This window comes from Xenopus tropicalis, chromosome 2, assembly GCF_000004195.4.
Source record: "Xenopus tropicalis strain Nigerian chromosome 2, UCB_Xtro_10.0, whole genome shotgun sequence".
Lineage (NCBI taxonomy): Eukaryota > Metazoa > Chordata > Amphibia > Anura > Pipidae > Xenopus > Xenopus tropicalis.
The window spans coordinates 90,216,061-90,241,683 of NC_030678.2; the positions used below are offsets into that span (position 1 = coordinate 90,216,061).

Here is a 25,623-nt window from a genome sequence, read left to right on the forward strand (position 1 = left end):
ATTTGCGATAGGCAGTGGAAAGGGACAAAATGTACACATGCCATTTATTCAGTGGTTTACTACCATAGAAATCTATATATCATGAACATTGCTTGTAGTCCTGCAATGATCATCTCAAAGAATTAGTGAATCAGTGAACGAGGCATAAAGGAGAATCAAAGCCTAAAAAAAGTGGAAATGCTGTTTCTGTACCAGCCCAAAGGTTCAGCAGCTTAATAACAATAATGAACCATGCCTTCAAATTTGTGGACAGCAGTTCCCCATCTTGTTTGTCCAACTTTAGAGTGTTCGAGAAACTGCACATGCTCAGTGTGCGCTACAGTGCTGTTTAGAAGCTGAGTTTAGGGGTCTTCAGAAATCCTCAAAACATTAGCAGAAAGTTTTAATGGAATTTGATGCTACAGGACCGATTATGAATCAAATAATTTCAGATGCCAGTTAGGGTGAAGACACACAGAGTTACTAGTAGCAGCTACTTGTCACGGCTACATAAATAGACAATGCTGATCATTTAATGATAATTGTCTCTACGTGTGTTTTGGTAAAGTCAATTCTCAGTATTGTCTATGGCAGGGTATTTTCTGGCGATAAGTAGCCATTACAAGTAGCTGCTACTAAGTAGCTATGTGTGTCTTCACCCTTAGTACTCTGGCACAAGAGGAGATTTGTCGCCGGCGATTTTTAAAAGAACGATTTGGCGACAAGACGTCAATGCTAAACCAATGGAAATCGCCAGCGTCAAAACATACGATGCTACTTCAAGTCACCTGCTGTTTCAAATCGCACACAGACCCTTTTCTGAGCGACTTGAATAAACATGTGGGAGGGGTAACTGTTGAGTGGTACCATGGGTAGCAGATTGCCTGGAGCTCAACTCGCATGAAATCTCTTCGTGTGTATTGTCGTGGCGACTTGTCGCCAAAGCGCCTGGGGGAAAAAACGCAGGCAACAAATCTCCTCGTGTGCCAGAGCCCTTAAAGTAAGAGTTAATTACCAATCAGTCTTGTATCATCATTTATATTGTAGGTATATTTTACTGACAGCTGCCCAGAACATGTCATCAGCAGGCACAAAGATGGGAAGCTACTGGGGGGCACAGTTGGTCAGTATTATGATATGGGCTGGTACAGAAGCTCAAAACTCTCAAGTGTAGCATTTCTAGCCTAATTCCGTGGTAAGTATTAGTTTTTACAAGTATGTAGACTATATAAAGGCATGACATGAATCTTAATTTTAAGATCAGAAAATAACCCCCTTTTTTGTATTTTTTAACACTAAGTACATTTTTTACCCATTGGCCCCAACCCTTTCAGTAGTGTGCAGGCTTAAAATCAAGTTTTCTTAAAAGTTATTCCTAAAAGCGTTACATTTCAGGATCCACAGGATTAAAATGAAAATAATAAAAGGTGCAGCATCTTAAGAAAGTGTGTTGATTTACAGTAGCTTGTGCAAATTTTAATCAGAACATCAGCATTTTTATGATTCTCTGGCTGCTGCAACTGGGAGCAGGACAATTCTTTTTAATTACACACTGAGTGCAGCATAAGAGTTTATAATGCTTGTGGTCTGGCAGAAAGGCTGTGGCTGCACCAGCAGCTAAAGCCTGAATAAAGTACCTGTAAAATTTACAAATAAGGTTTACACATCAAGCTCTGGTTAAGGCTGCAGGTTGCTAGGCAATATCCCCCTAAATGGATGCAAGACTATCCATGAAGTCAGAAAGAAGAAGCAAGGTTCTTCTTATTAAAATAATTCCATCCTTTTAAATTTAAGCAGATATTCCAGTAAAGATTCAATAAAGTAAAAACTAACACCTCTTTTTGCATAAATACCACAGCTAATAAGAAATTAAGGCAAATCTCGTGATTCCGGTAGTAGAAGGTGTTCAGCAGAGGCATCCCTGAGGCTGCATCACCTTAAGTATTTCTCACAATGGATCATTCTGAAGAGGAAATAAAAGAATTTCTATCAATTAGTTGTATCTCTATTAGAAGAAAATACAGGCAGCACAGTAGGAAGAGTTAATGGAGCTCAAGCATTAAACTGTAGCAATTATGTAAACTATACTAGATATCAGTTAATTAATCATTGGTTAGGTTTTCTCATTTCTTTTCTACCAAAAAGTACAGGTGGCCATACACGGGCAGATTAAGGGCTCTGGCACACGGGGGAGATTAGTCGCCCGCGATAAAACTCCCTGTTCGCGGGCGACTAATCTCCCCGAGTTGCCTACCCCTGCCATCCCACCGGCGAACATGCAAGTCGCCGGCGGGATGGCAGACGCGGCGGGGCAATTTCGATTTGCGCGAAATCGCGCCGCCGCGTCTGCAATCCCACCGGCGACTTACATGTTCTCAGTATTGTCGCGGGCGACTAATCTCCCCCGTGTGCCAGAGCCCTTAAGCTGCTGATTTGAGTCCTTTAGACCAATTTGGCAGCTTATCTTAAAGCTAGCCATACCAATGAAATATCTGTTTGTTTGTCGAGGTCACCAAACGAGCGCTTTCTCTAATATGAGGTGGGCAATATTGTGCTGATCTAAACATTTGGTCCTCAGATCACAACAATGGGAACTGCAAGGACCAACTGAGGACCACATTGATGAGCCAATGTGTTCCTCATACTGACAAGTTTTTTTAAACCTGCCTGATCAATATCTACCAGATTTTCAGCCAGATATCAGGCAGGCCCATTGGAGGGCCCCACAGACAGGCAGATAAGCAGTTGACTCAGTCTGAAGGGGTCAAATCAGCAGCTTAAGCCTTAAAGAAAGTGCTCTTTGGTTACACCTATGTTAGTAAAGCAGCTCCTGTGTCAGAAAAACATGCACATAGTACAACAGAACAAAGAGGAGATTTACAATGCCACACAGAGAATTAGCTCATCTGCTTGGCTCAGTTGTGTGTCTGTACCCGCAGCCACTGCAGACCCAGAAACTCAGGTGCATGTTGACATCAAAATCTGCTCTATGCTGATGCAGTGGCTTTGGCGGCAGACACAAAACATATGAGTGGAGGGGTTGTTTCTCAGTCATAGCAAGGCATAGCATTACAGCAAAGTCACACGGTGGATCATTTGCTTTTCTCAGCTTGTGTTATCTACACTGCACAAGAACTGCAGATCCCCTCTTGTAGCTCCGTGCAGCTGCACTGACAGATATACCATTGGCCTGGGTGCAACTACACGGAGTGGAAGTTGGCCCACAAAATGCAAAACCATGCATTTGTGGGCCAATATCTGTTCTGTATAGCTGAATGCATGGTGATGCTAGGCAGCTGCACAGAGCTGTGAGAGCAGATCCGCCTTTCTCAGGTTGCGTAGATAACATAGCCTGAGAAAAGCGGATGATCCACCGTGTGTGACTCTGGCCTTAGGGCAATGACACATCGAACTACTAAATAGACAATACTTTGTATCTACAATATTGTCTTTATGTGTGTTTTAGCAGCGTCAATTCTAAGTATTGTTTATGGCAGGGTATTTACTTGCGATTTGTAGCCGCAACTAGTAGTAGCTGGCTATAAGTAGCTCCATGTGTCATAGCCTTTTATCTGGAAACCTATTATCTAAAAAGCTCTTAAATATGCCAAATGCGGTTTCTTTATGTGGCCATACACAAGCAGATTTAAGCTACTGATTTGGGTCATTGAGACCGATTTGGCAGCTTATTTGCTAGTATATATAGGCCTCCCCAACCGATATCTGGCCGCAAAATGGCTAGATGATGCTCAGGCAGGCTTGACTTTCCTGTCAATCAAGGGCCGCATTGGCTCATTGATGCGGTCCTCACTTAGACAGCTACTATCTCCTTTAGTTGCCTTTTGAAACAAACAATTCTTCATTTTGTATTCATTTGCATTTTCTCTGAAAAAAGAAAACAGCACCTTGTAATTGTTAATAAGCTAGCTTCAATCCATGTTTTAAATGTTATTAGCCACAAAAATGTAATTAGCTACCAACGTAGATACAGGAATATGCTAGTTTTGTTACTGTGAAGTAAAAAGCTCTGTTTAACTGTTACAGAGAAAAAGAAAATGGGTCAAAACTGAACTCTTTATGGATAATGGGTTTCCAGATAATAAATCCCACACCAACAATAGATTCTTCAGCTGTACTTGGAAAAATTATGTGATGGAGACATGCCAGGATTAGCACAGGGCTCTAAGATATATTGCAGATATTCTTAATAGATAATATTACCTTGCTCCACAGGTCTGGGTTGCTGCTGCTCATGGCCAGCCAGAGTTTCAGCTGCATTTGTCCCTGTTGCTGGTGGAGCTGGTCTTGTGTCACAGGGTGTACACGCACTTCCATTGCTGTCTCCTGTCGAGATGTCAGAGCTGGTTGATGTTCGTGGTTTTGCTAGTGATGGTTTTCTTGCTACTGGTGGAGGAACTTTACTTGGCTTTCTCTGTAGCGGGGGTTTCTCCTCTGGGCTCCGTGGTATGCCCTGTGATTTAAGTTCTGCCACTAGGTTTCTCTTCAGTGATGCTTCAGCCTCTTCTGATGCTGGAGGCTCAAACACAAACTTTTTTGACCCCCGGGAAAACACAAAACTGGCAGCAGAGGCAGGAGATCTTTGTGCAGAGGGGGTTTGTTCAGGCTCTGCAATTTTCTGTAGTGGCTTTGTGGTTTCTACATTGCTTTCCCCAGCAGGGCTATTAAAGCCAGGTGGGGATCTCAGAGAGAGTGATTTCCGTACAGGTTTTTGCGGTACAGGGACTCCAGAAAATGCCTGGTTTTTGTGCTCCTGTGGACCTCTGACTTGTACAGAGCGCAGTCGAACCATCTGTAGCAGAGAAGGGGTCACAATAGGCAAGTTAGCATCCTCCTTTGGTGTAGCAGCAACAGACTGATTAGGAGCTGCAATCTTTTTCGAAGGGGCACTCACTGGCTTCCATGTGCTTGGCTTGGGCCTGGGACTACCTGGCACCAGTGGGATGGATGATCTAGAGGTTTGTGATAACGGCACAGGAGCCATAGAAACTGTGCTTCTAGATGCAGTTGTGGAAATAGCTGGATCCACTGTGGATATAGATGAGTCCTTAGCAACATCTGATCCTGTAGTGGGCACAGTGCTGGTGGCACAGTTTAGCACTAATGGTGTGGCAACAGTATGTGATTTATAAGTTACAGATGGCACAAGAGGAGCATGTAAAACATCTGTGATAGCTGGCACCCCAAGAAGTGTAGGCTTTCCAAAAGAAGGTGTGGTCTCTGGGAGAGGCAGCACAGAAGTAGGTGTGGTCTCTATGAGAGGAGGCACAGAAGCATGTGTGATCTCTGTAACAGGAGGGACAGACATAGGTGTGGTCTCTGTGAAAGGAGGGACAGACATAGGTGTGGTCTCTGTGAAAGGAGGGACAGACATAGGTGTGGTCTCTGTGAAAGGAGGGACAGACATAGGTGTGGTCTCTGTGAGAGGAGGCACAGCCACAGGTGTGGTCTCTGCGAGAGGAGGCACAGACACAGGTTTGGTCTCTGTCAGAGGAGGCACAGAGGCAGATGCAAATACTGTGGGAATTGTTGCAGAGGCAGGAATGGGCTGTGGGAGCGTAGGCACAAAGGCAGACGATGGATCTATGGAAAGAGGCACAGATACAGGTGTAGACATTGTTGAAGTATCTGCTGAATTAACTTTAGAAACAGAAACAGGAACAGGCTCTGTGGAATGAGTTGAAGATGTAGAATCAGGAGCAAGAAAAGAGAGAGCAGCAGGTTGGGCCTCTGCGGCAACTGAAATGTCCATGTGTTCAATAGGTAACTGAGAAGGCCCCCTGCAACTTTTTGCCTCCTCTTTATATGAAACAATACATATTTTATCTGAATTTAGTAGAGAATCACATGCAGAGTCCAGTGACGGTGGTGGGGGCAGGAAAAGTTCCTCCTCAGGAGGAGGAAAATCTGCCATAGACGTATCTTGTAAATCAGGGACATCAGGAGGAGGTGGTGGCCACAGAATTTCTCTTTGTTCAAAGATTTTCTGAGAGATGAGCATACTCTGTCTTTCTGAGTCAGATTTTCTGGTAGGTGGTGGTGTGGGGTGATGAGAAGGAGGTGGTGATGCATCTGGTGTGCCACTCGGTGTGTTCACAAGTCCACTAATCTTGCTTGGAGGAGGGCATAAAGGAGCAGGCACAATTGGATGTGGAGGTATTAAACCTAGCCTCCCTTGTTCTCCCACTGAAGTACCAACTCTGGCTGGGCTGGCCAAAATAGGAGAAGTAGCTTCAGCAGAAGAGTTAGTGCTTACTGATGATCCCTCCTTTGCTCTCAGCAAACTTGTTCTTTCTGGTTTTGGAGGAGTTCTCCTGTGGGAACCAGGAGATTCTGAGGATTCAAGCATGGCTTTGGGAGGCAATGTAGGAGTGCCACTTTGACTTGAGTATCCACTGGATGGAGAAAGAGTCCTGTCTGACCGGCTTGGTGAACTTAGCTTTGCACTATACATGGTTGGTAAAAACACTTCATTGTCTAACATTGCTGCTTCTGTTTTAGGCACCCAAGGATCCCGTGCAACAGTAGGTTTAGGGGCCTGTTTTCTCTCGGGCCTAGGAGGAAGCCCCATCTCCCTCTGCTGTTGCAGAGAATAGGTTCGCTTAGGGGGAGTGGGAGCTTTCTTGCTCTTTCTCAGAGATACACTGCGAATGGAAGATCGAGCACTGCACAGGCTAGCGGAATCTGAGCCATCTTGGGTGCCTGTGCTGGGAGCTGGTGATGCTCTCCCAGTGCTAAGTCGAGACTCATGTTTCTCACTTGATTCCCGCACCCCACCATGTGAGGAGATAGTGGAAGAGTCAGATACAATAGTCTCTGTTGACTGTGAGCGACTCCATGTGTCACTTGAAAAGGACTGGCCTCTTCCCCTGTGGAGTGAGCCACGCACAGAGGCCGGGCTGGCAGAGGCTAGGCTACAGCGACTTAAGGTTCGGACACTGGAGTGGCTCAAAGCCACTACATCCACCATAGGTGGCAGCACAGCATTTGGAATGATCTTGGACATGTATGTGGCCTGGGGTGATATGCACATGACAGGACTCATGTCACTCTGAGGTGAATGAGTAGTCATCCCAGGTACAGCAAGAGACTTTGGACGAAGGAGCAGAGGGGATATTTTGGGGCCAGATTTCAAGTCAATGTAACTGTCATCCTTATACACCCTGTCAATATGTCGCTGCAATTTAGCCTCAGTCTGCTCCAGAGCTGCTAAAGAGATATGAGCTCCTTCATGTGGAGTTGATGTTGCGTTACCATCTACCGTTGGAATAACCACAAAATTATCCTCTGCTCTTGAAATGCCATTCATTCCAGCAATAGGTGCCTGCTTTCCAGCTGTCTGTCCATCTTTAGGGAAAAGTTCATGAATTCCACGGTGTGCCGGTAAACCGGAAGACTGCAAACCTACACATGAAAAAACCTGTGTTAGCTGAATCCCAGTATAAAAAGAAATCACCCAACAAAGTGTCTATAGCAAGATTAAAATTAGCAAAACCTTGTATCATAACTGACTGACCTGAGAGCAGTTCTGAAAACTTTCCCTGCATTGCTCCATCAAGTCATGCCCAGCATGTAAATTGTGTTGTCCTTACTGCAGGATATTCTGAAAAGTATTAACTGAATAGAATATCATGACTAATTTGAAGGCAGAAAGGATATAAGTGGAGTTGGGGGTAGAATCTGATGACTTGTGAACTACTTGACAGCTATATAACTTATTTTTTTTCCTTGTTCTTTTTTTAACTGGATTATGTTAAGATACACTTTAGACCTTGCACAACAACCAAGTGCTACGTAAGGAAAAATTATGTTCAGTTATGTGGAATTAGATCTATCTAACCCCCTTGCAGTAATCTGACTCACTAGAAAGAAAGCAGGTGGAAGGGAGAATTTTTCAGCCTGCAAAAGTGAAACTGTATGTTCTTGTAAAGCTGATTAATAAATGAATGCCTGTTCTACCCCCTCCTTTTTTTTATAGCTTGCCTTTATATTTTGCCTTAGAGCACTGATGCAATTAAACAGGAAATTATCACTGACAGATCAAGCCCTTCAACATAAAATAGTGGTGGATTTGGCCATTATCTTGTCTGTAACTCACAAACATACCCAGTTCTGCAGCTACGAGATGTGGGACTCCCATGACAGTGGCTCTTTTCTCCTTGCGCCTTCGTCCTTGTCTCCCTGAGAAGACACTGGGGGAGTCATGAGGTCTAAAAGTTGAACCTGTAAGATATTCAGTATGGCTGCTTGGTTATTATTGATTATTCTGCACAATCCAAATAGTTATAGTTATTCACACACAGTATGTGCATTCTACCTTTATCCTTTTAACTTGTTGCATAAACAGTTTCCATGAATCTGTCTTGGTTATCCCTGTAACTACATTTACCGAAGAGCCTTTCTCTTGAAAGATATTCTCTTTAATTTTCAGCTTTTTTTATTAACTTTATTCAGAATCATTGTGTTTTCTAACTGTTGGGTTTAATTTTTTCAAAAGTATTTGCTCTTTTTGGTGCCAATTTACAAAGTTTGGTTAACTATAAGGCTTACAGCAGGTTTGCCAGAGTTACATTCCTTTGTAATTACCCTCAGTTTGAGGGGGTGGGGTTTGATTAGTTCACCTTAACAGACTGTATAAATAGAACCACTGGCACTCTGTGAGCTGGCTTACTAACAGGCTGGTGGCTGACTGAATCAACTGCTTTTTCAATTCAACAAAAAAAAAGGGATAAGTATTTTTTATTAACTTTATTCAGAATCATTGTGTTTTCTAACTGTTGGGTTTAATTTTTTCAAAAGTATTTGCTACTAGGAATGATTCTATTTTGGACCTGGTAATATCTAATAATAATGAACTCATCTCTAACATTTGTGTGGGTGAGCATTTGGGGAACAGTGATCACAACATGGTCTCCTTTGAGATAATGCTACAGAGACAGCTCTATAAGGGACTTACTAAAACGCTCAATTTTAGACGTGCAGACTTTGCCAGTATAAGGGCATCTCTGCAATGTGTCAACTGGGAAAGGCTTTTCATGGGGTTAGACACAGAAGGAAAATGGAACATCTTTAAAACATTGCTTTGCAGGTATACACAACAGTATATTCCCCTTTTTAAGCAAGGAGAGGCATCGCAAAGCAAAACCTTTATGGCTGAATATAAGAGTTAGGGTCGAGGTTGGTAATAAAAAACGTGCTTTTAAAGCATTCAAGTTAGCTGGGACCGCGGAAACTTTCATCAGGTACAAGGAAGCAAATAAAGCATGCAAAAAAGCTATCAAGCAAGCTAAAATAGAGATGGAAAGGGATATTGCAGCTAGGAGTAAAAAGAATCCAAAATTATTTTTTAATTATGTGAATAGTAAAAAAATGAAGCAAGAAGGGGTGGGAACTTTATTATCACGGGGGGGTACGTTGGTTGATGAGAACGGGGAAAAAGCTGAAATTTTGAACTCTTATTTTTCATCTGTCTATACATCTGAGGAGCCACCTAATGAAGGCTTCCCTTTTAATATACCCAGTGCTAGTAATTTAGCTACTGACGCGTGGGTCACTCAGGAGGAAATTCAAAAGAGACTTGAACATGTAAAGGTAAACAAAGGTCCAGGGCCGGATGGGATTCATCCCAGGGTATTAAATGAGCTGAGCGCTGTGATTGCCAAGCCTCTTCACATAATTTTTCAGGATTCGTTGAGGTTTGGCATGGTGCCGAGAGACTGGCGAATTGCTAATGTGGTGCCATTATTTAAAAAGGGATCTCGTTCTCAGCCTGAAAACTATAGGCCTGTAAGTCTGACATCAGTAGTAGGAAAGCTTCTGGAAGGGGTAATAAGGGATAGGATACTTGAATACATTGCAGTTCACAATACTATTAGTTTGTGCAGCATGGTTTTATGCGTAACAGATCTTGCCAGACTAATTTAGTTGCCTTTTATGAGGAGGTGAGCAGGAACCTTGATGCTGGAATGGCAGTTAATGTCATCTACTTAGATTTTGCTAAAGCGTTTGATACTGTACCTCACAGAAGGTTAATGATTGAGGAATATTGGCCTAGAACATAATATTTGTAATTGGATAGAGAACTGGCTGAAGGATAGAGTACAAAGAGTGGCCAGTGTGGTTAGTGGAGTACCGCAGGGGTCAGTCCTTGGTCCTTTGCTTTTTAACTTGTTTATTAATGACCTGGAGGTGGGCATAGAGAGTACTGTTTCTATTTTTGCTGATGACACTAAATTGTGCAAAACTATAAGTTCCATGCAGGATGCTGCCGCTTTGCAGAGCGATTTGACAAAATTGGAAAACTGGGCAGCAAACTGGAAAATGAGGTTCAATGTTGACAAGTGCAAAGTTATGCACTTTGGTAGAAATAATATAAACGCGAACTATCTACTGAATGGTAGTGTGTTGGGGGCATCCTTAATGGAGAAGGATCTAGGGGTTTTTGTAGATCACAAGTTGTCTAATTCCAGGCAGTGTCATTCTGTGGCTACTACAGCAAATAAAGTGCTGTCTTGTATAAAAAAGGGCATGAGAACAGGGATGAGAACATAATTTTGCCCCTTTATAGGTCCCTGGTAAGGCCTCACCTTGAGTATGAAGTGCAGTTTTGGGCTCCAGTCCTTAAGAAGGATATTAATGAGCTGGAGAGAGTGCAGAGACGTGCAACTAAACTGGTAAAGGGGATGGAAGATTTAAGCTATGAGGTTAGACTGTCGAGGTTGGGGTTGTTTTCTCTGGAAAAGAGGCGCTTGCGAGGGGACATGATTACTCTGTACAAGTACATTAGAGGGGATTATAGGCAGTTGGGGGATGTTCTTTTTTCCCATAAAAACAATCAGCGCACCAGAGGTCCCCCCTATAGATTAGAGGAACAGAGCTTCCATTTGAAGCAGCGTAGGTGGTTTTTCACGGTGAGGGCAGTGAGGCTGTGGAATGCCCTTCCTAGTGATGTGGTAATGGCAGATTCTGTTAATGCCTATAAGAGGGGCCTGGATGAGTTTTTGGACAAGCAGAATATCCAAGGCTATTGTGATACTAATATCTACAGTTAGTATTACTGGTTGTATATATAGTTTATGTATGCGAGTGTATAGATTGGTTAGTATAGGTTGTGTGCTGGGTTTACTCGGATGGGTTGAACTTGATGGACAATGGTCTTTTTTCAACCCTATGTAACTATGTAACTATCTTTACCCTTTGTACAAAATACTTCATAAAAGGAATGATTTCCCACAAAAAAGGAAAAGGAAGACTGCCGCAGGCCGCCAGTACAGCACTGCCTTACAGAACAAAAACGTTTTTTTTTCCCCCATGATGTGAAAGTTATAAATTCCTACAACTGTTTATACTACCTCTCCTACTTGTGTCAAAAGGAATCACATCATAATGCCCCCACAAGCAATTTAGATGTAAGTCTTAACTACAAAAATGCAACTAGGAGTTTTAATGTGGTGGGAAGGGTGCACTGAAAAAGGAAGGAGACAGTTTCATGTATAGTGGTATGCATACAGAAAAGTGACAATAACTTTTTTCTAAATTAAATCTATTTTTCGTAACACCATTATCTTAAACTAATTTACAAATGTTCTCAGGTTAAAACAAATAATTCTAATTTTTTTGTTTATGTAAGAAACTAGTGATGACTGGGAACAGGAGCAACAAAAATTGGTACCAAGCTTAGTTTTACAATAGGGCTTAGGGGTCTCTAGCTAGAACAATGGCTTCATGCATAACAGTTATGTCCTTTAAACACTGTTTCTCCACATTTTCCAATGTGCACTGATTTAGCCTATTCACAAATAATAACTCCACTGCCTTACCTTTGCGCTGAATCATTTCTGATCGAACAGTCATGGCATCGTCAGTGGTCTCAGTGGCACAGGATAGAGATCGTGTACGGAAGCCATTATCAGTACTGTCTGGTTGGGGCTGCAGAAAAGTGAAAAACATAAGCAGGAATTGGCCATTGCCATTTTGTGAGGGAGTAGATAATAAATACAGTAGTAAAGTATAAAGTTGGCCACAAAGAAGCTAACGTTTTCATGCAAATTAAAAGTTATTAACCGATTTGACAATTATCACTAAGTGTTGTCCAAAAACAAAGACTCTAGCATATCAAACACTAGCAGTTTGTCAGCCAAAATGGCAAATGAGGCTTAATAATTGCCCAGTAAATGTGTTCTCGTCTGCACACCTTCTTCTTTGATATTCACTTGGTCTCCTGTTGCCTGACTACCTGGCCAGGCATCAGCCATATGACTCAATGAATAAGTACAATTTGTGATTGGAATTATTAGGGTTATCCCCTGATACTTGATCCCCTGATACAATGCTTCTTCACAAACCAGTCTGTGGCTTTAACAATCAAAGGTGTTCCATTCCTGCTTTGTACTTATTAAGGCTGTTTAACACCCCTTCCCTCCATCTTACACAACAGTCTTAAGGCAGCAATACACAGGCCAATAAAGAAAAAAAATGACTGTGCTGTGTATGCAGGGTTATCAACCACAGATAGGGTAGGTAGCCACCTGACCAGTAATAACATTTGCATTAAGCATAATTTTTAATATGGAAAAATATACAAATATAGGAAGGCAGAATCCCTATTTCCAGACCTTTGGTGACTAACTTACCAAAGGGCTCTGGTTCTCCTCTTGGGGCTGATGCTTGTTCTGCTGCTTCTCTGAGAGAGGTAAAATAATTGATTATTGAGGAGGCATAAGCTGAAAACAATATATTAAAATAACGATCAATGCATGTGTATCCGCAAAAACATACCTCTTCTCTGAAGTGATTTAAGGCCCTCCTGAGCTTGGTTGTGAATCTCCTCCACAAGGGCTGTGCGTTTTCTAGGAAAGAAGCCATTGTCAAGAGGTTCCTCTGCTGGGCTTGGCTTGGGTTCCTTACTGGGCTTTGTTTGTTCTGGAGGATAAATAATCATAATTCACAGAGGTGACACTGCTATATATTATAGTATACATAATATTATATTAGCATTTTGCACATTGCCTTTCTCATAATAAATGACCCCTATGCTGATATAAGTAAAAAGGAACGTCAGGAAAAAGCACCTAAGCAGATCTTGAAACTTAAGAGGTTAAAGCAGGACGCTGCTGATATCGGTCGACTCGCTGATCGGCCAGGTCAAAAGATTTTGATTGGGCGCCATAGAAGGCGCCTGAGCAAAATCTGCCGTCAGGGCTGAATCGGCAGAAGGAGGTAGAAATCCTATTGTTTCTACCTCCTTATCTGCTGTTTCAGCCCTGAAGGTTAGTGGCGGGTCTGACGATCTTTTGTGCGACCATCGCAGATCGCCACGTGTGTGGCCACCTTAAGTCTTAATGATTTACATTTCCCAAAGTTCTGAGATGATTCATAAATTATGAAAGATGTGAATTTTGAACAAACATTCTGTTCAAATCAGCAAGGAAAATGCAGCCCCAATATTTGTTAGCCAGTTCGTACTGGGGCTGTTAAAGCTATGGAAGCTTTAATTTAAAGACATGTAAAGCCAACATTTGCCTACAATGTATATCAGTTGGGCACATCTCCCCCACCCAAATGGCATTATTTGTACTGCATATATCCCCTCCATTTACCAGCACCATCACATTTTCCTAAAGCAAATTGCAGCTTTCACCTGGTGGCCATTTTTCCTCCGATACATAATCAGTTACATTTAAATTTGCAAACAGCATGCACACACAGACACTTATTCAGCATACATTCCATCAAGAATACAGGCTCACACAGGCACAACTGTCTCTGATAAAAGTTCTGCTTTGTTTGAGCACTGTAATGGTAAAGCTGAGCTTAGTAGAAAAAAATTGAAGCAGACAGCTAGAGCTGAGTTTTTATGGGAACCAGCAATGCCATCTCTTTACTGACTGCCAGACTGGTTGGGCGTGTTTAGTAATCTGAGTTTAGAACAACTGAGCATGCCCACAAGCAAACAGCCAAAGCAAATTCCTGAGGGAGGGGGCCGAGTGGGTTACAGGAGGAGAAGCAAATTTAAGTGATAAAGGGGATGTTGCAGCCTTACTATTAGGGCTCTGGCACACGGGGAGATTAGTCGCACGCGACAAAAATCCCTGTTCGCGGGCGACTAATCTCCCCGAGTTGCCGCCAGTTGCCATCCCACTGGTGACAATGTAAGTCGCCGGTGGGATGGCACACACGGTGGCGCGATTTCGGGAAATCGCCGAAGTTGCCTCGTGAGGCTTTTTCGGCGATTTCCCCTAATAGTAAGGCTGCAACAGCCCTTAACCTCTGGACAACCAGTGTGGCAGGTATTGAAAGATTTCAAAGAGGCTGTTCACTGATTAAATTTTTGTGTGTGGGGTTTACATGTCCTTTAAGCCAGTAAATGAATGACAAGCTAATATACTAAATTAATCAAACCAGTCTACAACCTGCCATTTTAGAAAACCGAACCGCAGCTATTTGTAAACATGCGATGAGTGACTCACAGCCTGTAGGGCACAAGGCTTTTATGTCACAAGCCAAGGAACATAAGAGAACATTGTGACTCAGGATATCGCTGGATACCAAAGCAACTAAATATGCAAGGAATATACTATAAAGGAGGAAATCTGTATTCCTTTTTAAAGTATAATGTACACTCATATGCACACACATTTTTAATTTGCTAATTGTATGACTTTAATTAGGCTTCTGTATGGGCAAGTGTTAACATGGGATATGTGCTTTAAAAATTTGCTGATTTGACTGCATAAACCAGAAATATATGGATGCAAAAAAGCCTGTGATCAAATGCTTGCTTCTATTTTCACATATCAGTATTTGAACAAGAGAAAGACAGACAAATGTAACACTGTAACAATGTATTTTAACTAGGGCCACCTCAAACATTCTTTACCTGTAGGTTAGGTTAGGGTTCCTCTAGATGGAACAGCACATCTGTAAGATAAAATCTCCTGAAGTGTGCCTTTAACCATCTACACTTTTAAAAGAATATTTGAAAAAGGAAGTATTTATATAACGCCTGCCCTAAAGAGTGCATTTTTAAACAGACACTGAGGCATGGTCTGTTCATTTGTTAAGCATACTTCCCAACTGTCCCAATTTTCACGGAACAGTCCCGATTTTGACAGCTCAGCCTGCAGTCCTGCATTCTTTCTGAAATGTCGCTCATTTCCCTTTGATCTGCACTGAACCTGGACTGAATGCTAAAAAAGATACAGTGCTTGCAAACTTAATTTAAGGGCTCTGGCACACGGGGAGATTAGTCGCCTGCGACAAATCTCCCTGTTCGCGGGCGACTAATCTCCCCGAGTTGCCATCAGAGAGCCATCAGCTGCCATCCCACTGGCGAACATGTTAGTCGCCGGTGGGATGGCACATGCGGCGGCGCGATTTCGGCAAATCGCCGAAAATGCCTCGCGAGGCAACTTCGCAGATTTGCCGAAATTGCCTGCACAGCATGTACCATCCCACCGGCGACTTACATGTTCGCCGGTGGGATGGTAGTTCGGGGAGATTAGTTGCCCGTGACAAGGGAGATTTGTCGCGGGCGACTAATCTCCCCGTGTGCCAGAGCCCTAAAAAGTAGCTTTTAGCAGACAGCCCAGAAACTCAACAAGCTATACCTGCACTTAGATACAGTTGTAACTAATAAGCTAAACAGGACTCTTTGGGGGAACGGAGACTTGCAGCTTAAAGGGCAATTTCACCTTCATTAGAAAAACTGTAATAACACATAAAACAAGACCCCAAGCTCCCAGAAATGTGTTCAAACATTAAATAACCTGCCAAATTTTGTAAAATGGGAGTGGTATTTAGGGGGTGTGGTCACAAAAATGGTTAAGTGTTCCCTTTAGAATACAACAGCCATGAAACAAACTGACTCTGTCCAGGATAAAATGCAACATGTGATGCATGTAAGCATTCTAATTACAACTGCCTTACAATATGCATTTTATGGAATCTATTATCTAGCAAACTTGGGGCTTTTTTTGCATAAGGGGTCCCATCTCACCCAAGAATGAGATGCAAACTGACCGTTCATAAATATCAGGTAAAATAATGGGCTTATCATGCAAGTACTGTGTCATGATTGTATAGAGGTTTATTTCTAAACATGTCTCCACATAACTGCTGTCATGGTTTTTTGTGCTCGAATGAAAAAACAAGAAAAGATGCCAATGTGGCGTGAGAAGAAAATGGCTATTGACTCTTGTGCATTTGGTGTGAGAAAGGAATGCCTATTGACTTTAATGCACTTGGCATGAGAAAAACACCCATTGACTTCATTGCATTTGGATTTATAAAAATACACAAGTAAAAACTCATTAACTTCAATGAATTTGGCAAAATATTGCCATTTTGCAGATCTTTCAGTGGTTTTGCAGATTTTTTGTGGCAATTTTGCTCATCAATAGTGGCAACACTATTCCCACTGTCCATAAGAGTACATTAAAATGCAGCAGTACTCACTCATGGCTGAAGAGAGTGCCCTAAATGCTCATACACATGGAACATTTGCTGTGTGGTAGATTTTATATGCATTCCATCACATAGCACTCTTGGGTACCGACCCATTGAGATACTCGGATCAGCTTATACTTCTAACATAAAAAAATCTACTACACAGCAAATGAAGAAACAAAGGCAACTGTAAGGCACTAATAAGCCAATCTGTTCCATTTGTGAAACGCATTAAAGTCAGTGGGCATTTTTTAATGCATTTTTTTGTGCAAAATACATAGAATTGGTATTTCTCTCTGCATTTATTTATTTTTTAATCATGCAAAATAAATGAAGTCAATGTGCTTGCCGAAAATCTATGCCATACGCATCGTGTGGCATTAACCTTGCCTTGAAAATTCATATTTAGAAAATCCAGCTAGAAATGCTGCTTTGATTACAATTTAATTTACATGCAATCAGTAAAGCCCTGCAACATAAATTAATGAATACTTAACCAACAGATTAGCTTATATTTAGTAACCTCAACGAATCTTGCCAAACTGAAATGTATATATCAGTAAATATTGCCCATTTACATCCTTTTTTACATCCTTTCGCTTGAGCCACCATTTAGTGATGGGCTGTGTGCTCCCTCAGAGATCACATGACCAGAAATAATGCAGCTCGAACTGTAACAGGAATAAGTGTGGGAGTTAAAGACATAGCCTTGCCTTGGCTTGTTTTTGTGCACTGTGAATCCTATGAGGTGACCCTTAATTCTTAAAATGGCAATTTTTTATTTAGGAGTACCCAATAGCACATACTAAAAAAAATAAATTTTTATGAAAATGTTTTATTTAGGGTTTTACATATGAGCTTGTTTATGCAATACATTTTTATAGAGACCTACATTGTTTGGTGGTATAGTTTTCTTTTAGCACATGTATATACATTTGTGTAACATCACTTAGATAAAGTATAACCACAATCATGTTGTAAATATTACATTTCCTTATTCTTTTAGTGGATATTGTGACCATTTTACTGTCAGTGTTCCTGGGCAAAAGAAACAGTACTGATGGCAAGCCTCTCACTGAGTACCAGTTAACCACCAGTTTCAGAGTCTATAGTATTACTTTAACCTTTGTGATTAGGATAGCCTTGGGCCTGAACAATAACTACTTTTTTACACCATTCCAGATTATTATTTAGACATTTATAGACAGGGCACGCTTGTTAAAGTCTGCTAATAGCAGACTTTTAGCTCTACTGTGAGTCCGCAAACCCAGGGGTAACTAAGTGCGTATAAAGTACATAGACAGGTAGGGTCGCTGATACTCTTGGGGGCATATTTATTATAGTGTGTAAGCCAACATTAACATTATGTTGCCCATAGCAACCAATCAGCAATTAAATGTGAATGGTCACCTACAAGTTAAAAGACAAAAGCAATGATCTGAGTGGTTGCACACTTTAATAAATATGCCCATCTGTCTTTAAAAAGCTATTGAGCTCCTCTTCCCCCTTCCCCCTATTTTTGTGTTAAAAAAACAATAAAAATGAAACTTAAAAAAAAAAAAAAAAAAAAGCTATTGAGCTGAAGCCTACCTAGCAGTAAAAATTGTGCTTATTTCTAAGAGCAATGTCACATGGGTCAGAGGTCTGTGCAGGCAAGTTTTTCTACAAAATGTTATATTTATTCTGGCCTTAGCAGAGACTTTTTAAAAATGCACACACAAGCTTAAAATGTGCACATCTTTTGCACACACAGCCAAGAAGGAATTAGAAGGGAACACTGGAACCATCTAAAAGGACATGTAACCCCCCCCCCCCCCCAAAAAAAAAAATTAAATCAGCACTCAGCCTCTTTGAAATCTTTAAGGGTGAAGACACACAGAGCTACTTAGTAGCAGCTACTAAACACCAGAAAATGCCCTGCCATAGACAATACTGAAAACTGCCGCTGCTAAAACACACAGAGAGAGAGTTATCAGTAAATGATCAGCATTGTCTATTTTAGTAGCCACAAAGTAGCTGCTACTAATAGCTGTGTGCCTTCACCCTAAATACCTGCCACTCTTGTTCAAACGTGAATAGTAAGGCTGCAGCATCCCCTTAATCACTTGGGATTCCTTCTCCTCCTGTAACCCACTCAGCCACCTCCCTTAGGAATTGACTTTGGTTCTTGGCTCACTAAGCATGCTCAGTTCTTCTCAACTCTGGTTAAGAGGAACAGCCAATAAAGAGATGGCAATGCTGGTTTCCATAGAAACTCTGCTCTAGCTGTGCACTCTGTTTTTTCTCTTAACTTCCTCTCCTGAGCTCATCTTAACCATTAGGGTGAGATCAGACGAAGTGTATATAAGCTTCTCTCAGCCCTACGCTTTTCTGCCAGGTTGGGAGAAGCGGAACCACTTTCATACGTTCCTCTGTGTGCCTGCCTTAAATACTATGGCAACTGCCTAAGTGTGTGCACACATAGCAGAGCGGATTGGAGGTTGGCCTGGAAACCGTTCGCTTTCGCATAACTTTTAATCAAAGTAAATTTTGCCTGTGTACGTCTGCATTCTTCATTGCATGAACTTTAAAGTGCACATGCACTTCTTGCAGATGTAAATGTCACTGAAGATAGGTGAGAGGAAAATTACCACTGGGTGAAAGCTGCTATTTGTTTTAGGAAAATGTGATGGTGCTGGCGAACAGAGGGGATATATGCAGTACAAACAGTGTGGTGTGGGTGGGGGAGATATACCCAACTTATATACAAGGTAGGAAAATGTATGCATGTTTACATGTCCTTTAAAGAGGCTAAAGTATGGTGCTCCATCGCTAGAGCCAAGTCTAAATTGGTGCTACATATAATACAGTCAAGTATTTTCTTTACCGATGTGTGCTTTAATAAATATTTAATAAATTTAAGTGAGCTGTGAATTAGATTGAGGGTGAATGCTTTCTCTTGATTTCAAATGGTAACAGAAGTGGCAACAGCAAGAAACCTTCCCCAGACATGCCCTGTGACTGAGCTAGAAGCTTGCTGGTGAAGAGAGATGCTTAGTACTAATGGCATCAATTCACTATGGAAACTAAAGTTGGCTGTCAACAAGGGAGTGAAAGGAATCAGGCTATTATAACAGTCTAGGCTGCAAAATGTAGTCCACACAAGCGCCACTGGGAATTCAAGCATACACTAAGGTAAGGCTATTAAATTTACTTCAATAAAATCAAGGAAACATTTTAACAGACGTATATTGGAAAGGGATTTTCTATTATTTCGCAGATTTTTATGCTTGGAAGGAGCCAGTTTTTTTTCTAATGTAAATCTGTAATCTGTTTAATCTAATCTAATCTAATGCTGTACAAGTTTTAAGACTTAAAGAAGATATAACCTGTTCCGAAATACGTGAGTATGCATTTCACACTGAAATCCACATACGTTAATTCAAGTGTAGAGGCCACATTTGCCATGAGCATAAATCCTTGAATGCGCCTGCAGTGTTCAAAGCTGTACAGGTTGAATGAGTCCACTTCAATTTACAGCAGCCAATCCTCTAGAGCAGTGCTGTCCAACTGGCGGCCCGCAACCCCCCCTGTGTGGCCCCCCACCTGTCTGGCTGCTTTGATGGTTTCGCCTTTGTGTAAGATTTAAATGGTATCAGTACTGAGATTAACTGGCCCCCTGCATGGTTCTCACCTCAGATTCAGGCTGTAATCTCCCTGTATTGTTTAAACATGTAATCCCCTGTGGTTTTAACACCTTTTAGTTTCTGCATTGTTCACCCCCTGCAGTGTTCACACCTCAGGCTCAGGCTGTAATCGCCCACATTGTTCACCTGTTCACACCTCAGACATTGTATGTAGTGCCTGGCCTACTAGGGTAGGCATAGTATGGCACATAGGCAGTATAGGGCAGGGAGGGTATGGAACACACAGACAGCATAGGGCAGGCAGAGTATGGCACACACAGGCAGAATAAGAGAGGCAGAGTGCTGTCTGTGTGTGCCATACTCTGCCTGCCCTATGCTGCCTGTGAGAGGTGAACCTGGCAGGGGTTTGTTCTGGGAGTTTGTTAGTAGTTGGAAACAGCCATTAAATGGTCCCTAAGGTGTGTAATTATGTTGCTGGGGATTGCTGTGCTATCCACAGGGGAGGAGGAGGCATATGGATTTAAGGGTGTGTCTTAATATGACATAATATAATTCTTTCATATATGAATAACTGTTGATATCCCCGCAATGAGGACCAAGCATTTGGGTTTTTGCTGCACTACCACCATTTTGATAAAATGGGTGTGGTTTGAAGTGGGTGTGGTTCAAAAAGGGGAGTGGCCAAAACTGGCTTCCATTAGTGGCCCTTCACCATGTATGCTAGAGAAATTCCGTCCCTCGGCACCGCAGAAGTTGGACAGCACTGCTCTAGAGGACAACTGAGCAATCCCAAGCAAGGAGAGCCAGTAAGCCTGCCAATAGGGGCTCACTCTTGGTACACAGCACTTACAGGGTTAAGTCAATAAATATATATAAAGGAATCTGCTGTAATTCTGAATTTACAGCATATCTTGCTCTGGAACTGTTTAAAGTACCTTCGGACACACCTAAATGTAATTAACACAAATATGCTAAATTGAACATTTATTTTTATGAAAATATATTACAGTAATTACAATCACCTTATATTTGAAACTGTATATAAAATAAATCATCATAAAAACAATCATGCAGTTGAAAAATATACACAATTGCCCCATAATATACTGTTAATAAACATATTTGTGTGTTTTTTTTTTATTTCCATTCAACATTGCCTATTCAATAGGCAATGTTATGAAACAATGGCAGAGCATTGGTAAGCATTGCTGCCTTGCAGCACTTGTGGTCCTAAATGCAATTCCAGCCAAGGAATTGTTTGTGAGGCGTTTGTAAGCTCTGTACAAGCTTGCTTAGTTCTCTACTGGGAACTCCAGTTTCTACCAACACTCTATAAACATACAGAATGGATAAAATTGACTGTAGTGTGTGTATTCGGGAGGGACCTTAGATTTTAATCTCTACTGGGTAAGAGTGAGGTAATTGAGGTGTAATCTCTATACAGCGCTGCAGAATGTCAGCTGTATATTAAATATAATAATTTGCTTTTGCTACTGGTAATTTTACAATTATCTTCCTTAAGGGACTTAACCTCAAAAAATTAATTGATGTAAATTTACTCAGAGTTTTCTTTCTGAGTACTCTTGCAATTTACATTTATTTTCTATATTTAGTGGTTGCAGACTGCAAATTGCTAGCTTTTGGCTCAACTGAGAATCAGCAACCCTAGGATTAACTGAATCCAAAAAGTGAATAGAAAAAGCATAGACAGAGTTGCTGACACTTTTGGATTTTAAAGAGAGCTAATGAGCTGAAGCTGGCCTTACCTTCTAAAATTGCTAAAATCTCAAACTGTTAAAACTAAATTACTGCAACAGAAATCCTGTCCCTCTTCATGGATTTGTGGCAAAGCCAGTTATTTTGTTAGATATTGGATTTGGTTATTTGAGTTAGCTATAACTAGGTAAGCAGACACCCCCCCCCCCCCAAAAAAAAAAAAAGATGTATTAGATCTGTCAATCAAAATTAGACTCCTGACTCCTGCAAGAAGTTATAAAAAAAAAGAGGCAGATGCTAAGAGAGAGATACTGAAGAGTGACGTGGTTATTTCAGAAACAGTTCAGAATTTGGAATTAAATATATTCAGAAAAGGTTTTATTTCGGTATGATGAAGCTTGTATAAAATGTTTATTGTCATGATAGTTCCCTTTTAAAGTTATCATACATTGACTGGTTATTACGATCACCACCCCCACAAAAAAAGCAAATAATTACAAATATTTTAAAAAGTTGTGAATAGAAAAGAGAAATAAAATGCAAAAGTTGATTGTATGACTTTTCTCTGTGGTGCAGATATATTTCTGACCATTTTCCCCTATATCTAATGAAAGGCTCTATGCTTGGCAGACACATAGAAACAAATAAGATGACTAGTGAATGACTAATAATTGCTACTTTAGCAAAACCATCAGTTTGGCTATGGTATGATGACATAACATTTTGAGAAACCAAGTCACTTACAGCTTGCGTAAAAATGATCAGCATTTTATGCACAATTTGTTTCCCCCAACAAGTGTGCTGGCAAAATAAATTCCTTCAAAATAAAACTTTACATGCCTTTTAACCTGCAAGTGTCCAACGTCATAGTTTGAAACCAAGGGCATTAACATGAAGAAAGCAAAGAAGGTATTCCACAAGTGGCTCACACATTGTTGGCAGGATTTGCCTCCATTCATCTATAAGTGTATTAGATGAGCTGTACGCTGATGTTGGGGGTCAGGTCTGTCTTGCATCTGGCATCCCATTTCATTAAGTTGTTCAGTTAGGTTAAGGTCGGGGTTGTCTATAGGCCAGTCAGTCTTCCATTTCCATCTCTGCACAGCAATTCTGTACAGATCTTGCTTTGTTCATGGGGGCATTCCCATGCTTTAACTTTTGCCACAAATTAGGAAGCATAACATATTATTGTACACTTCAATGTATGTTTTGTTATTTTTACTGGAACCAGGGGCCCAAGCTCAAACCATCCAAAACAACCTCAAACCTTTAGGCTGATGGCCCACTCAGAGCGTAAGTCGCCTGCGGTAGATCTCTGTTAATGCAAGCGACTTAAATGCACTCTGAAATGCCTTTCCACCACCAACAATAGGAGTTGCAGGTGAAAAGGCCTACACATCGCTTCAGCTTTCCGAAGTCACACAAAGTTTCCTCCTGCATGCAACTTTGCGTGACTTCGGAAAGCCAAAGTGATATGTAGGCCTTTCTACCGGCCCACTTTAGCAGAGATCTATCGCAGGCGACTAACTAGATGGCTCTAAAATGCCTTTCCACCAGCAACAAAGGGAGTTGTTGGTGGAAAGGCCTACGCATTGCTTTGGTTTTCTAAAGTCTCGCAAAGTTTCCTCCTGCAAGCAACGTGCAACTTCAAAAAACAGAAATGATGCGTAATCCTGGAGATTGCTCTTTTTGCTGGTGGAAAGGCATTTCGGAGCATTTATTCACCCGCAGTAGCAGAGATCTATCGCAGGTGGCAAAATCCTAATGTTGGACATTAGCCTAAGGGTTAAAGGAACAGTAACACCAAAAAATGAAAATGTATAAAAGTAACTAAAATATAATGTGCTGCTGCCGTGCACTGATAAAAGTTGTGTGTTTACTTCAGAAAGTCTACTATAATTTATATAAATAAGCAAATAACGGATAAAACACTATTGTATTCTACAGAACTTGTCTGGTATCTGCTATGTAACCTGTGCCTTTTCTCCTTTTTTCCAGCTTGATTGGCTGCCCCTGTGGCTACACAGAAGCTTATTATATAAATTATAGTAGTGTTACTGTAACAAACACACCAGTTTTACCAGTGCAGGGCAACAGTGCATTATATTTTTATTACTTTAAAGTACTTTTAGTTTTTTGTTGTTACTGTTCCTTTAAGACACTTAGGGCTCTGGCACACGGGGAGATTAGTCGCCCGCGGCAAAACTCCCTGTTCGCGGGCGACTAATCTCCCCGAATTGCCTACCCCTGCCATCCCACCGGCGAACATGTAAGTCGCCGGCGGGATGGCAGACGCGGCGGGGCGATTTCAGGAAATCGCCCCGCCGAGTCTGCCATCCCGCGGCTACAGACAATGCTGATCATTTACTGATAATTGTCTCTAGATGTGTTTTAGCAAAGGCAATTCTCAGTGTTGTCTATGGCAGGGTAATTTCTGGTGTTTGGTAGCTTGGCAAATAGCTGCTACTAAGTAGCTCTGCGTATCTTCAACTTTACTTTAGAGTGAAGACAGATAGAGTGATTAGTTGATGCAATTTTTAAAAATCACTTTGCAGCAACTAATAACAGTACCACTGAGCTCCATACAGAAACTTACAAGTCGCCACAATGGAAATATGTGGGACAAACTGCTATTGTTCACACCTTGCCGATCATTCACCACATCCAGATTTTTAAAATATCCCGGCAACTAGTCTGTCCTCAATCTTATGGATTCAGGCAAGCAGCATTCTCCTGACATCTGAAAATTAACATAAAGTGCAAAAATAAGCTGATGTGCATACTTGTCAATATGTGGGCTCCATAATGTACTTAGATATATGCATTCTCAAGTGAATTTGTGATGGCAGGCTCAAGAGCTAAAAGGCATTATCAGCACACGCTCATAAGCATGCACTTGTTCCTTCATCACCAGATAGAGCATTCTGTAGGTTGTTTTTTGCCAGCTAATCCTGGTGCTTTGTTGAGAAAGATGCAGGACCTGAAACCACCCTTGAGATTAAAAAGGTGTGAATACATATTTGAAGTCCTAGAATAAATATTTCAAAGTGCCAATATTTTTAGGCATATGTTGACAACATACCTGGTGAATTTGCTTGTTGCGTGAGTATGACATAATTCAGGAAACTGGTCACTGATGGGCACAAGGGCTACTAAGCACACAAAATATATTTTTATAAAGATATAACTATATATATATATATATATATATATATATATATATATATATATATATATATATATATATATATATATATATATATATAAGAAACAATGACTGCTATTAATGTTTATTGTGAAAGGTTGCAGCCTACTTCATCTGCCTTGCAGAAAACAGTTTATTGCTGTATTAGCTGAAATAAACTGCGGCTTAGGGGCATTTTCAGGACATCTTCAGTGATGTCCTGCAATAAATCCCTGTCCTTTGCTCTCTGAAAAATAGAAAAACGTTCTTATGCCCTACTGATACGGAGCTTTTTCATTGGGCCATATCTTTAGTTTCATAGAAAGACAACACCCCCTTCACACCCCCACAAAGCACACTGGTTATGTGATTTAGTAGTAACCCACAGCAACCCACCAGAATGTTGCTTTAATTAAAAAAATATATATATATTTGCTAGATGGCATTGATTTCTGTTCCAGAGTAAATTTATTTTTTAAATTATTAGCCCACACTTAATACAACCTAAATGCTGGGGCTAAGAGGAATTGAAACAGCACTGATGAAAAAAAAATGGTACAAAGTGTACCGGTTACAAATGTTTTGCCTGTATTTTAAATCCTTATACCTATAATGATAATACAAATAAATTCCATTTTATGGGATCGATACTGC

General features: G+C 41.1%; 1 protein-coding gene across 3 annotated transcripts in view; it reads right to left on the reverse strand.

Moving 5' to 3' along the window:
- Positions 1-1,271: 1,271 nt before the first annotated feature.
- Positions 1,272-25,623, reverse strand: part of kiaa1522 (uncharacterized protein KIAA1522 homolog) — a 28,908-nt gene continuing 4,556 nt past the window's right edge. The window contains exons 2-8 of one of the 3 annotated variants that reach the window (XM_031896926.1): positions 12,775-12,918; positions 12,630-12,679; positions 11,817-11,925; positions 8,104-8,220; positions 5,565-7,401; positions 4,201-5,432; positions 1,272-1,942 (exon numbers count right to left, since the gene is read on the reverse strand). In XM_031896926.1, the coding sequence (XP_031752786.1) occupies positions 1,938-1,942; positions 4,201-5,432; positions 5,565-7,401; positions 8,104-8,220; positions 11,817-11,925; positions 12,630-12,679; positions 12,775-12,918 (3,494 nt within the window). In that variant the 3' untranslated portion in view covers positions 1,272-1,937. Of the gene's footprint in view, positions 1,943-4,200; positions 7,402-7,513; positions 7,601-8,103; positions 8,221-11,816; positions 11,926-12,629; positions 12,680-12,774; positions 12,919-25,623 lie in introns of those variants that run through there. The other 2 variants (XM_004911614.4, XM_031896927.1) reach the window with 2 other exon arrangements.